Below are 13,884 nucleotides of genomic sequence, written 5' to 3'. Positions count from 1 at the left end.
GAACACGTGGGCGGACGAGGAGAGAGCAGTAGGAGTAGCAGTGTTATCTGTGGTGATCCATGTTTCCGTCAGTGCCAAGAAGTCAAGGGACTGGAGGGAGGCATAGGCTTCTGTAGCTCAGTTGGTAGAGCATGGCGCTTGTAACGCCAGGGTAGTGGGTTCAATCCCCGGGATCACCCATACGTAGAATGTATGCACACATGACTGTAAGTCGCTTTGGATAAAAGCGTCTGCTAAATGGCATATATTATTATTATATATTACTCTGCCTTGTTGGCCGCAGATCGGCAGTTCCAGAGGCTACCGGAGACCTGGAACTCCACGTGGGTCGTACGCGCTGGGACCACCAGATTAGGGTGGTCGCGGCCACGCGGTGTGGAGCGTTTGTATGGTCTGTGCAGAGAGGAGAGAACAGGGATAGACAGACACATAGTTGACAGGCTACAGAAAAGGCTACGCTAATGCAAGGAGATTGGAATGACAAGTGGACTACACGTCTCGAATGTTCAGAAAGTTAAGCTTACGTAGCAAGAATCTTATTGACTAAAATGATTAAAATGATACAGTACTGCTAAAGTAGGCTAGCTGGCAGTAGCTGCGTTGTTGACACTACACTAATCAAGTCGTTCCGTTGAGTGTAATAGTTTCTACAGTGCTACTATTCGGGGGCTAGCTGGCTAGCTAGCAGTGTTGTTTACATTACGTTGCGTTAAAAGAACGACAATAGCTGGTTAGCTAACCTAGGAAATCGCTCTAGACTACACAATTATCTTTGAAACAAAGACGGCTATGTAGCTAGCTATGTAGCTAGCTACGATCAAACAAATCAAACCGTTGTACTGTAATGAAATGAAATGAAAATGTGATACTACCTGACCGGGTTGTTGAATTCGAAACAGTAGACGTTGGCTAGCTGTTAGCTGTTAGCTGTTGGCTAGCTAGCAGAGTCTCCTACGTTAAGGACGACAAATAGCTGGCTAGCGAACCTCAGTGAATTAAGATAATCACTCCAAGGCTACACACACTAAACTACACAATTATCTTGGAAACAAAGACAGCTATGTAGCTAGCTAACACTAGACTAATCAAGTCACCACCTGGGGGTGGCTCGTTAGGAAGTCTAGGATCCAGTTGCAGAGGGAGGTGTTTAATCCCAGGGTCTTTAGCTTAGTGATGAGCTTGGAGGGCACTAAAGGTGTTAAACGCTAAGCTTTGGTCAATGAACTTCTTTCTCATGTAAGTGTTCCTTTTGTCCAGGTGGGAGAGGGCAGTGTGTAGTGCAATGGAGATTGCGTCCTCTGTGGATCTGTTGGTGGCGGTTGCCTGTGTTGAGTGTGTGTATATGTGATGTTTGTCTCCTCAGGGAGACCATGCAATATCACTTTTGTGTGGCCTTACATGCTGACCAAACCGCCCACATTGCATTAGCTAGCGCAGCAAAAAATGTTTGACATACAGCACCAGTCAAAAGTTTGGACACACCTACTCATTCAGGGTTTTTCTTTATTTCTACTGTTTTCTACACTGTAGAATAATAGTGAAGACATCAAAACTATGAAACAGCACATATGGAATCATCTAGCAACCAAAAAAGTGTTTAACAAATCAAAATATATTTTATATGTGAGATTCTTGAAAGTAGCCACCCTTTGCCTTGATGATAGCTTTGCACACGCTTGGCATTCTGTCAACCAGCTTCATGAGGTAGTCACTTGGAATGCATTTCAATTAACAGGTGTGTCTTGTTAATTTGTTGAATTTCTTTCCTTTGTGTTGTGACAAGGTAGGGGTGGTATACAGAAGAGATCCCTATTTGGTAAAAGACCAAGTCCATATTATGGCAAGAACAGCTCAAATAAGCAAAGAGAAATGACAGTCCATCATTACTTTAAGACATGAAGGTCAGTCAATCTGGAAAATGTCAAGAACTTTGAAAGTTTCTTTAAGTCCAGTCGCACAAACCATCAAGCGCTGTGATGAAACTGTCTCTCATGAGGACCGCTACAGGAAAGACCCAGAGGGTACCTCTGCTGCAGAGGATACGTTCATTAGAGTTACCAGCCTCAGATTGCAACCCAAATAAATGCTTCAGAGTTCAAGTAACAGACATCTCAACATCAACTGTTCAGAGGAGACTGCGTGAATCAGGCCTTCATGGTCTATTTTCTGCAAAGAAACCACTACTAAAGGACACCAATAAGAAGAAGACTTGCTTGGGCCAAGAGACACGAGAAATGGACATTAGACCAGTGGAAATTGTTCTTTGTTCTAATGAGTCCAAATTGGAGATTTTTGGTTGCAACTACCGTGTGGACGCAGAGTAGGATGATCTCTCCATGTGTGGTTCCCACCGTGAAGCATGGAGGAGGAGCATTCCGCTACACCCGCAATAACATCTGCTAAACACGTGTATGTGACAAATGGCATATGATTTGAAAGGAGGTGTGGGGTACTTTGCTGGTGACGCTGTCTGTGATTTATTTAGAATTCAAGTCATACTTAACCAGCATGGCTACCACAGCATTCTGCAGCAATAGGCCATCCCATGGTTTGTGCTTAGTCCCACTTTTCATTTGTTTTTCAACAGGACTGTTATGTATACTCCCTCCGGTGCTCCAGGTCACAAGGCTGCTCATTATTACGCACCTGCGCCTCATGAGACTCACCTGGACTCCATCACCTGCCTGATTACCTCCACTATATTTGTAACTCCCCTTGGTTCTTTCCATAGGCGCTATTGTTTCTGTTTCAGTGTTTCATGTCTGTACGCTAGTTGTGTTTCTTGTTTTGTTTCTTGTTTGGCTCCTTGTGTTATTTATTATTAAAGTCACTCCCTGTACTTGCTTCCCGACTCCCAGCATACACGTTACGAGGACAATGACCCAATACACCTCCAGGCTGTGTGAGGGCTATTTGACCAATAAGGAGAGTGCTGCATCAGATGACCTGGCCTCAACAATCACCTGAACTCAAACCAATTGAGATGGTTTGGGATGAGTTGGAGTTGAAGACAAAGCAGCAAACAAGTGCTCCGCATATGTGGGAACTCCTTAAAGACGGTTGGAAAAGCATTCCATGTGAAGCTGGTTGAGAGAATGCCAAGAGTGAGCAAAGCTGTCATCAAGGCAAGAAAAACCCTTGAATGAGTAGGTGTGTCCAAACTGTTTACTGGTAGTGTACATGTTATTCAGTCATTTCATCCAAGCTGCTTGTGCACGTCAACAGGCGTGTGCGTAGCTAGGTGCTAAAATAGAACTAACTAGGTTTCCCTTTTTTATCTGTGGATTGATTGTTGGAGTAGAAAACACACAATTTTGGATGACTCAAAACTGGTACCAATTCTATAAAGATCCAGTCAAAAAAATAGGACCATGTTCATTTCAGGTAAAATATCAACTACATGTTTATCGTCCAGGACAATGTAGCAACAGCAGATTGGCTAAATGTCCATGAATGTTTCATGTGTTTTTTTTTACAAGTTCCCAAATTCATATTGTTGGTTCACAGTTGGTTTTGGTATTTTAACCTTCGTGTTATGACCTTGTCTGTTGGGGACAGAACAAATCAGACGCACGCGCTGAGCCGGTTAGGCCAATATGTTAGAAAGTGTAAATGAGAGCAGATCAGTTAACATATATTTGATCAATCTATGTGGTTGTGTGTTTTGCGCTACATTGACCTCAGTGCTTTATGTCACGGTGTTTCAGAAGTGAACACGTTTGTCTTCTCAGGGAGACCATGCAGTAAGTATCATTACTATGTGTGCTCGTGTGGGTCCTTTTCTCTCCAGCTCCCTCACGCCTTACTGCATCTAGGAGGATGAGTTAACGCAGACTTAACAGGGAGAGAGTGACACACACAACCATGTTTACAGTCAGTTGAGTTGCTCTTAGGAGCTGGGAGAGTAAATAGACTAACTCAGTGTAGGGGGATGAATAACTGTGTGGGCCTGAGATAGATGTTCATCAAACTCAAGACGTGGCTGGTGAAAGTGTTATGTTAGGTGCTTTTAGAACAGGTCTTGGTACAGTACCGTCTCCCAGTGTTGCTGTCTGTCACATCCTCTCCAGCTCCTATTGATCTCCTGAGGAGGAAGACACACACACACTCACATATTATCATCAAACACCTTTCGTCATCAGTCCAGCTTGTGTTCCTTGTTCTCACTACCGCTAGCTGTCTTCTCACTCTTATTTTTATCCTTCCCTCTCAGCCGAGACCCAATAGACCCTTTAATATCCCTTCCATATTCCCCTGCCTCCAGCACTCTGTCTTCCCCAGACTCTGTCTGTACTAGATCCATAAACCATTCATCTGTGATGGTGGACAGACTCACACCAAAGCAGGCATGACCAGCACAGCAGCACAGTCAGTTCCTCTTTAATCTGTAGTTAGTGACAGAGCTGCTGCCGATCTTTCTTCATTAATGGAGTCAGGATTGCCATGGTTGAACAGAACGAATCCTCTGGAGGCACAACTGGCTGTTAGGTAGCGCTTGACTTGTACTTAAATAGATGCTGTTTATATTTAGGTGCTGGAACTCCACCATCATTTTGAGCTAATATTCTAGAAGTACCACAACTCGAGAAGTGAAACATGTGAGGTACGGGTACTCTGATTCGGTGAGCTCCTGCCCAAGTCTGGTCATGGTGTGTTTTGTCATATATATACTTTTTAATCCCAGCCCCCGCCGGAAGCCTTTTGCCTTCTGGTAGGCCGTCATTGTAAATAGTATTTGTTCTTAACTGACTTGCCTAGTTAAACAAAGGTTAAATAAAAGGTCCAGCACTGCTGTTAGGGCTAATAAATGGCTAGTCATGTGCAGACCCTGTGCTACGTAAGCAGCCAGTAGGGGACAGTGATTCCCCTCCTATTCCCAACTCAATGCATTTCCCACTTGGTTTGATAACCAATATGAATTCAATGAGAAATATTTCAAGAAAATGTGTAGTAGAATACAAATAATAAACAAGAGTAAGGTAAACAAATTGTGCAGCAGTTGGCAATGAATCATCCGTGTTAAATGGCAATTCAGAGCAGAGCCTCTGTGAACATCAAGCAGCTTGTGGGTAGCTGCCTTCCTTACTGGTCTCTCCATGAAGCTCCATCCAGCCCCTTCAGTCCTCTCCTCTCCTCCCTGCTAGATTAGACTAATGGAGGGGCTGCAGGAGGAGCCAATCGATTGGGCTGCTTCGGGTGCAGAAGAACGGGACCAGTCAGGTGGGGGGAGCAGCACAGAGGAGGCTCCCTGTCCATGTGTGCGTTTCAAATGGCATCCTATTCCCTTTATAATGCGCTGCATTTGACTAGTGCCCATATTGGGCTCTGGTCAAAAGTAGTACACTATTGAAAATAGGGTGCTGTTTGGGACACAGGCCTCTCCCTCTGTGTGCTCTCCCTCTGTGTGCTCTCCCTCTGTGTGCTCTCCCTCTGTGTGCTCTCCCTCTGTGTGCTCTCCCTCTGTGTGCTCTCCCTCTGTGTGCTCTCCCTCTGTGTGCTCTCCCTCTGTGTGCTCTCCCTCTGTGTGCTCTCCCTCTATGTGCTCTCCCTCTGTGTGCTCTCCCTCTGTGTGCTCTCCCTCTATGTGCTCTCCCTCTATGTGCTCTCCCTCTATGTGCTCTCCCTCTGTGTGCTCTCCAACTCCATGTAGGACCAGAGCTGTGTGCTTTCCAACTCCATGTGGGACCAGAGCTCTGTGCCTCTCCCTCTGTGTGCTTTCCAACTCCATGTGGGACCAGAGCTCTGTGCCTCTCCCTCTGTGTGCTCTCCAACTCCATGTGGGACCAGAGCTCTGTGCCTCTCCCTCTGTGTGCTCTCCAACTCCATGTGGGACCAGAGCTCTGTGCCTCTCCCTCTGTGTGCTCTCCAACTCCATTTGGGACCAGAGCTCTGTGCCTCTCCCTCTGTGTGCTCTCCAACTCCATGTGGGACCAGAGCTCTGTGTGCTCTCCCTCTGTGTGCTCTCCCTCTGTGTGCTCTCCCTCTGTGTGCTCTCCAACTCCATGTGGGACCAGAGCTCTGTGCCTCTCCCTCTGTGTGCTCTCCAACTCCATGTGGGACCAGAGCTCTGTGCCTCTCCCTCTGTGTGCTCTCCAACTCCATGTGGGACCAGAGCTCTGTGCTTCTCCCTCTGTGTGCTCTCCAACTCCATGTGGGACCAGAGCTGTGTGCTCTCCAACTCCATGTGGGACCAGAGCTCTGTGCCTCTCCCTCTGTGTGCTCTCCAACTCCATGTGGGACCAGAGCTCTGTGCCTCTCCCTCTGTGTGCTCTCCAACTCCATGTGGGACCAGAGCTCTGTGCCTCTCCCTCTGTGTGCTCTCCAACTCCATGTGGGACCAGAGCTCTGTGCCTCTCCCTCTGTGTGCTCTCCAACTCCATGTGGGACCAGAGCTCTGTGCCTCTCCCTCTGTGTGCTCTCCAACTCCATGTGGGACCAGAGCTCTGTGCCTCTCCCTCTGTGTGCTCTCCAACTCCATGTGGGACCAGAGCTCTGTGCCTCTCCCTCTGTGTGCTCTCCAACTCCATGTGGGACCAGAGCTCTGTGCCTCTCCCTCTGTGTGCTCTCCAACTCCATGTGGGACCAGAGCTCTGTGCCTCTCCCTCTGTGTGCTCTCCAACTCCATGTGGGACCAGAGCTCTGTGCCTCTCCCTCTGTGTGCTCTCCAACTCCATGTGGGACCAGAGCTCTGTGCCTCTCCCTCTGTGTGCTCTCCAACTCCATGTGGGACCAGAGCTCTGTGCTTCTCCCTCTGTGTGCTCTCCAACTCCATGTGGGACCAGAGCTCTGTGCCTCTCCCTCTGTGTGCTCTCCAACTCCATGTGGGACCAGAGCTCTGTGCCTCTCCCTCTGTGTGCTCTCCAAATCCATGTGGGACCAGAGCTCTGTGCCTCTTCCTCTGTGTGCTTTCCAACTCCATGTGGGACCAGAGCTCTGTGTGCTCTCCCTCTGTGTGCTCTCCCTCTGTGTGCTCTCCCTCTGTGTGCTCTCCCTCTGTGTGCTCTCCCTCTGTGTGCTCTCCCTCTGTGTGCTCTCCAACTCTGTGGGACCAGAGCTCTGTGCCTCTCCCTCTGTGTGCTCTCCAACTCTGTGGGACCAGAGCTCTGTGCCTCTCCCTCTGTGTGCTCTCCAACTCCATGTGGGACCAGAGCTCTGTGCTTCTCCCTCTGTGTGCTCTCCAACTCCCTGTGGGACCAGAGCTCTGTGCTTCTCCCTCTGTGTGCTCTCCAACTCCATGTGGGACCAGAGCTCTGTGCCTCTCCCTCTGTGTGCTCTCCAACCCTGGGACCAGAGCTGTGTGCTCTCCAACTCCATGTGGGACCAGAGCTCTGCCTCTCCCTCTGTTTGCTCTCCAACTCCATGTCTGCTCTCCAACTCCATGTGGGACCAGAGCTCTGTGCCTCTCCCTCTGTGTGCTCTCCAACTCCATGTGGGACCAGAGCTGTGTGCTCTCCAACTCCATGTGGGACCAGAGCTCTGTGCCTCTCCCTCTGTTTGCTCTCCAACTCCATGTGGGACCAGAGCTGTGTGCTCTCCAACTCCATGTGGGACCAGAGCTCTGTGCCTCTCCCTCTGTGTGCTCTCCAACTCCATGTGGGACCAGAGCTCTGTGCCTCTCCCTCTGTGTGCTCTCCAACTCCATGTGGGACCAGAGCTCTGTGCCTCTCCCTCTGTGCCTCTCTAAGTAAGTGATTCACAGTGAAAGCCATGGCCATGCATTGATCTGACTGGCTAAACGCTCGATACGCAATGTCGATGAGTCTGTTACCGGACACAAATCTTCAGTATATGCTGTGGTGGTGCTGCTGCTGTGTGTGAGACGAGAGCATATGCTTTTGCATATGTAATCTGTGGATCCTGGCTGGTGGGGTCAGTATGGTAGTGAGTGATTCATTTCTGTGAGAAGAGTTTATCAAGGAAAACTTCCAAAAGGACTAATTTGAGGCAGAAAGGAGTTTCGGCACTCAGCATATAAAGGCAGAGATTGATTTATTGTAGCTCACTTTAATCCATTGTACAGGATGAGAGCAGGTGACTGGAGTTTCGACATCAAGCTGAAGAAGACGTCAGTCACCTTCTCACCTGTACAATGGATTAAAGTGAGCTAAAATAAATCAATCTCTGCCTTTATATGCTGAGTGTTCCAACTGCTTTCTACCTCGAATTAGTCCTTTTGATTTTTGTCATTGTTGTTGACCACCCCTCCTTCCCTTTGTTTGCTGAAGCGTGAAATGATTCATCTGTGTATTGTAGGTTAGGACCAGTACACCCAGGGGACCAGGGATATCTGCCTAATATCTGCCTGCCCTCAGCTGAGCTCAGCTTTATGGGACAAGTCGCTCCCTCCCTTCCCATGTCTATCCCTGTCCACACCTCTGTTTATGTACACCCCTTGTCTGTTAGAACGGTCCTGTGGGATGGGAAGCATCCATCCACGCGACATTCCTCTTCTCACACATCCCCACAGTCCCACCCTCTATCCTCCCTCACTCTCTCACATAATAATACAAGTAGGCTACATCCTTCCCTCTTTCTCTCTTTTCCTGCTTTCATCTCCTCTCTCCCACCCCATCCACTGAGGAGGCTGGGTGGGTAGTGGACAGTAGTGAATGGTAATTCTCTGTCCGTGGTCCTGAAACCCGAGAGCATATCTAAGGGGACAGTGTGGGGATTGATTAGGAAAGCATGATGGAACATGCCTCAATGCATCCCTCTGTTTTACCTCTCCACCTCTCTCTTCCTCCCTCTCCCCCTCTCTCTCCTACTCCCTCTCCCTACTCTCTTCCTCCCTCTCCCCCTCTCTCTTCCTCCCTCTCCCCCTCTCCTACTCCCTCTCCCTACTCTCCCTCCTCTTTACACTCCCTCCCGTCTCCTTTCCCTGGCTATTTCCCTGCTTTCTTTCCCCACATTCGCTCACTCCCCTCTCTACCTCTCTCACTCACTCCCTCTCTGTTTCTCTTGCTTGTTCACTCTATCTTTCGCTCTTTCTCTCCCACTCTCGTTCTGTCTCAGTATGCAATTTACTGTGCTTCTCACTCTGAGGGACTCGTTCTGAATGGAATGACTTTTTTTCTGCTTTTTCCAACTCATGCTCCGTACCTCTTCCCATTCCTAAAGAGTTCCTCTATCCCACTGGGACTGGACCTGACAGGGAAAAAGGCAAGAGCAGGATTTCAGGCACATTCAGACCTGTGAGTAAGTACAGCCTTTTCTCCATTCAACTGCCGTTCTGAGATAAACGGTTGAGGATATAGTTGGGGTAGTTTGGTTATTTGTTTGAGTGTCCGTGTGTGTGCTTATGAATGTGTGTGTTGTGGATAGGTTATTGGGCTATTCACTGTCCCCTATATGCTTGGTTTGTGGTGGAGTTGTTGAGGGGGAGTCAATCATGTTGTCTTTGTCCTGGTTACCATGGTGGAACACAGTGGTGCTGCTATTCCCACTGTCTCTCTCAACACTCTGCTATATTCAGATACTGAACTGATGGGCCGGACTCCTGCTTCCTGGATGTTTTTGTTCAGATGTGTGTGTGTGTGCGTGCGTGCGTGCGTGCGTGTGTGTGTGTGTGTGTGTGTGTGCGTGTGTGTGTGTTAGTAAGTGTAGATGAGAGCAAATCAGTTAACATACATTTTATCAATCTCAGTATTTGTGTGTATTGCGCTCAATTTTGTATCTCAGTACTTTATATGTTTCAGATACGAACACGTATAACAACCTGCTCAGAATGACATGGGGTAGCTGACAGATGGTCCTTATGGGTTTTCCCTCGCAAATCAGTCCGTTTTAAAATGTGTGTATCATGTTTGTATCATGTGTGTTTTCTGTTTGGTCTCAGATCTGCAGGCTTGGGCAGAGACACACACCGGTTGTTTGGGAGTGTGATCCTGTCCCTCTAATGAAGCTGAACGAAGCCGGTGCTGTGTGGAGAGGAGGATGATGATGGAGGGTGGGTTGGGAGTAGAGGAGGAGAGAGAAGCTCTATGATCAGTAACACATTAGCAGTCCAGTTACCCTGCTACTGTTTTAAAACTAGGCCACCATTAGTGGGACTCTCTCTCTCTCTCTCCATTCTTATCCTTTCCCACTGTCTGTTGTTATTCCGTCTCTGTGTCTCTATGCTGTGACAGCAGCTCAAGTCCCTCCATCCCTTTCTAGTCCTTGGTGATGTGTATGGCTCCATGCTCACCCCCGCTCTCTTTTCGCTGTCCTTCCCTGTTGGCCTGCTGCTGTGCTCTGGGCAGGGTGTCAGCCTGAGTTTGAAGCTGTGCTGTCACATACTAAGTCTGACCTTTCTAAACCAGCACATTCCGCAGATGAACAGTGCAGAACTCCAGGACCCGCTGCACTGATATGCCAACACATCGCTCTCTCTCTCTCTTTCACTCATCCCTCAACTCTTTCCAGTCTGTCATCCCACTTCCATCTGTCTCATCCTGTTTTCCTTCCCACTGCATCTTTCAAAAAAAGTCATTGACTTCCCTCCCTCGCAATATCTCTTCCTCTTCTCTTTCTGTTTTTTTCTCTCCCTCCTCTCCTATCCCATTCAGAGGTGACACAAGGTAGACAGTGTCCCAGATATTTAGCACCTGTGGTTTGAATGGTCTTTAAACATTCCCCATTGGGGAAAACCGCTGCATGGACGAGACAATGAAGCCATTCCAGTCCCTCCCTTATCACTCAGGCACAGGGCTGGAGCCAGTGTATGGCTCTCTCTGTTCCTGTTACATTTTACACTGATGTGCGTTAGCGAGAGGGTAGTGTTATCTAGTAGTGCTGGAAATAGCCAGGAACCTCCCAATAGGATATGATCATGGTACTTCGGTGACGATATGTTATGTATTGCGATTCGATACTGCGATTTTGTGATGGGAGGTTCCAAACATGTATTATATATACAAAAGTATGTGGACACCCCTTCAAATTAGTGATTTGGTTATTTCAGCCACACCCGCTGCTGACAGGTGTAGAACATTGAGCACACAGCCATGCAATCTCCACAGACAAACATTGGCAGTAGAATAGCCTTGCTCAGTGACTTTCAACGTGGCTCCGTCATAGGATGCCACCTTTCCAACTAGTCAGTTTGTTAAATTTCTGCCCTACTTTAGCTTTTGTTGTGAAGTAGAAATGTCTAGGAGCAACAACCGCTCAGCTGCCTCTGGAAGCAACGTCAGCACAAGAACCGTTCGTCGGGAGCTCCATGAAAAGGATTTCCATGGCCGAGCAGCGTCTGCTGGAGCAGTCCAATGAATCTGGGTTTAACGGATGCCAGTAGAACGCTACCTGCCCAAATACATAGTGCCAACTGTAAAGTTTGGTGGAGGAGGAATAATGGTCTGGGGCTGTTTTTCATGGTTTGGCTAGGCCCCTTAGTCCAGTGAATGGAAATCTTAACGCTACAGCATACAATGACAATCTAGACGATTCTGTGATTCTGTTTGGGGAAGATGCTTTCCTGTTTCAGCATGACAATGCCCCGTGCACAAAGCGAGGTCCATACAGAAATGTTTTGTCCGGGTTAAGGAGAGTTTGGCCTAGCGTCGTCCGGGTTAGGGAGGGTTTGGCCGGAAGGGATATCCTTGTCTCATCGCGCACCAGCGACTCCTGTGGCGGGCCGGGTGCAGTGCACGCTAACCAGTTTGCCAGGTGCACGGTGTTTCCTCTGACACATTGGTGCGGCTGGCTTCCGGGTTGGATGCGCGCTGTGTTAAGAAGCAGTGCAGCTTGGTTGGGTTGTGTATCGGAGGACGCATGGCTTTCGACCTTCGTCTCTTCCGAGCCCGTATGGGAGTTGTAGCGATGAGACAAGATAGTAACTACTAACAATTGGATACCATGAAATAGGTGGTAAAATTCTAAAAATAAAAAAAAGTAAAAGGAGGATGGTAAATGTGATCTGCTTAACATTCCAATAGCAATTGACATACCTTTGTATGCCTCCTTGTCTACATACCTACAGACACAAAAATTAGCAGTTCAGTCATCTGCCCCCAGTACAGCCAGCTTTCAACATGTTCTTATAGCCTACATATTCTTACCTCTGTTGATTGATATCCATTGAATTGTCCATTTTCTGTTTTAGAAAGATTCGCAAAAATATGAAAAGATGAATGTTTACATCATAAAACAATATCAATTTAGAGGGACACACCTTACCGTCAACTGAAGAGGTCTTTACTTTTTTCAGTTACATTTTGCACCTGCTGTCCTTTCAAATTAAAATCCAAATGTTTCAGTTGGGCAGTTAGGTTCCTGTAAGAAACCCCACCCATTAAGGAAGTTCCTCAATGAACCCCACCTCCTATGAGGTTCTTGGAAGAACCTTTTCGGGGCAATTTTCAGTGCAAGAACCCTAAGGTTCTTCAAAGAACTTTGTTGCGTGCAGTGTTGCAGCGTCAATACAGCCTGGGGTTCGATTCCAGACTGTCATTACCGGCTGTGACCGGGAGTCCCATAGGGCGGCGCACAATTGGCCCAGCGTCATCTGGGTTAGGGAAGGGTTTGTCCGGGAGGGCTTTACTTGGCTCATCGTGCTTTAGCGACTCTGTGTGGCGAGCCGGTTTGGTGAGTCATGTTTCGGAGGATGCATACTCGACCTTCGCCTCCCCCGAGCACGTTTGGGAGCTGCAGCAATGAGACCAGATCATAATCACGAAATGGGTTGTCGAGATCGGTTTGAAAGAAACTTGACTGGCCTGCACAGAGCCCTTTATTTAACTAGGCAAGTCAGTTAAGAACACATTCTTATTTTCAATGACGGCCTAGAAACGGTGGGTTAACTGCCTCTTTCATGGGCAGAACGACAGATTTTGACCTTGTCAGCTCGGGGGATCCAATCTTGCAACCTTACAGTTAACTAGTCTAACGCTATAACCACCTGCCTCTTGTTGCACTCCACAAGGAGACTGCCTGTTACGCGAATGTATTAAGCCAAGGTAAGTTGCTAGCTAGCATTAAACTTAACTATAAAAAATAATCAATCATTCATAATCACTAGTTAACTACACATGGTTGATGATATTACTAGTTTATCTAGCGTGTCCTGTGTTGCATATAATCTGACTGAGCAGTGGTATGCAGCAGCCGGCTCGTAAGCATTCATTCAAACAGCACTTTCGTGAGTTTTGCCAGCAGCTCTTCGTTGTGCGTCAAGCATTGCGCTGTTTATGACTTCAAGCCTATCAACTCCCGAGATGAGGCTGGTGTAACTGAAGTGAAATGGCTAGCTAGTTAGCTGGGTGCGCGCTAATAGCGTTTCAAACGTCACTCGCTCTGAGACTTGGAGTGGTTGTTCCCCTTGCTCTGCATGGGTAACGCTGCTTCGAGGGTGGCTAATGTCGTTGTGTTCCTGGTTAGAGTCCGGCGAGGAGTGAAGAGAGGGACGGAAGCTATACTGTTACACTTGCAATACTATAGTGCCTATAAGAGCATCCAATAGTCAAAGGTTAATGAAATACAAATGGTATAGAGAGAAATAGTCCTATAATTCCTATAATAACTACAACCTGAAACGTCTTACCTAGGAATATTGAAGACTCATGTTAAAAGGAACCACCAGCTTTCATATGTTCTCATGTTCTGAGCAAGGAACTTAAACATTAGCTTTCTTACATGGCACATATTGCACTTTTACTTTCTAAGCAAATCTTGTCTGCTAAATGAACTTGTATAGCCCACAGCCATATGGCATAGCCAGATCAGGGCCTAATATAAGGACAACTCAGAGTATGCTATTCTGTTCCTCTGAAATACATGACATTTTCTTCATATCATGTTTCTTTAGAACTGTCTAAAATAAATACTGGATTTATTGTGAAGGCGTAGGCTATATTACATGGATTTATTGTGAAGGTGTAAGCTATATTATATGGATTTATTGTGAAG

At 47.4% G+C, this 13,884-nt stretch overlaps 1 protein-coding gene across 2 annotated transcripts in view; it reads left to right on the top strand.

Moving 5' to 3' along the window:
• LOC118358390 (oxysterol-binding protein 2-like) overlaps positions 1–13,884 on the top strand; it is a 98,953-nt gene that overhangs the window by 28,213 nt on the left and 56,856 nt on the right. Inside the window, exon 3 of one of the 2 annotated variants that reach the window (XM_052478853.1) lies at positions 9,118–9,195. The exons of the other annotated variant lie outside the window; for it this stretch is intronic. Within the exon in view, the coding sequence (XP_052334813.1) occupies positions 9,118–9,195 (78 nt within the window). The remainder of the gene's footprint in view (positions 1–9,117; positions 9,196–13,884) is intronic. 2 annotated transcript variants of the gene reach the window in all.

This window comes from Oncorhynchus keta, chromosome 25 (genome assembly GCF_023373465.1).
Source record: "Oncorhynchus keta strain PuntledgeMale-10-30-2019 chromosome 25, Oket_V2, whole genome shotgun sequence".
NCBI classification, from domain to species: domain Eukaryota; kingdom Metazoa; phylum Chordata; class Actinopteri; order Salmoniformes; family Salmonidae; genus Oncorhynchus; species Oncorhynchus keta.
This window is presented reverse-complemented; position numbering and strand designations above follow the sequence as displayed.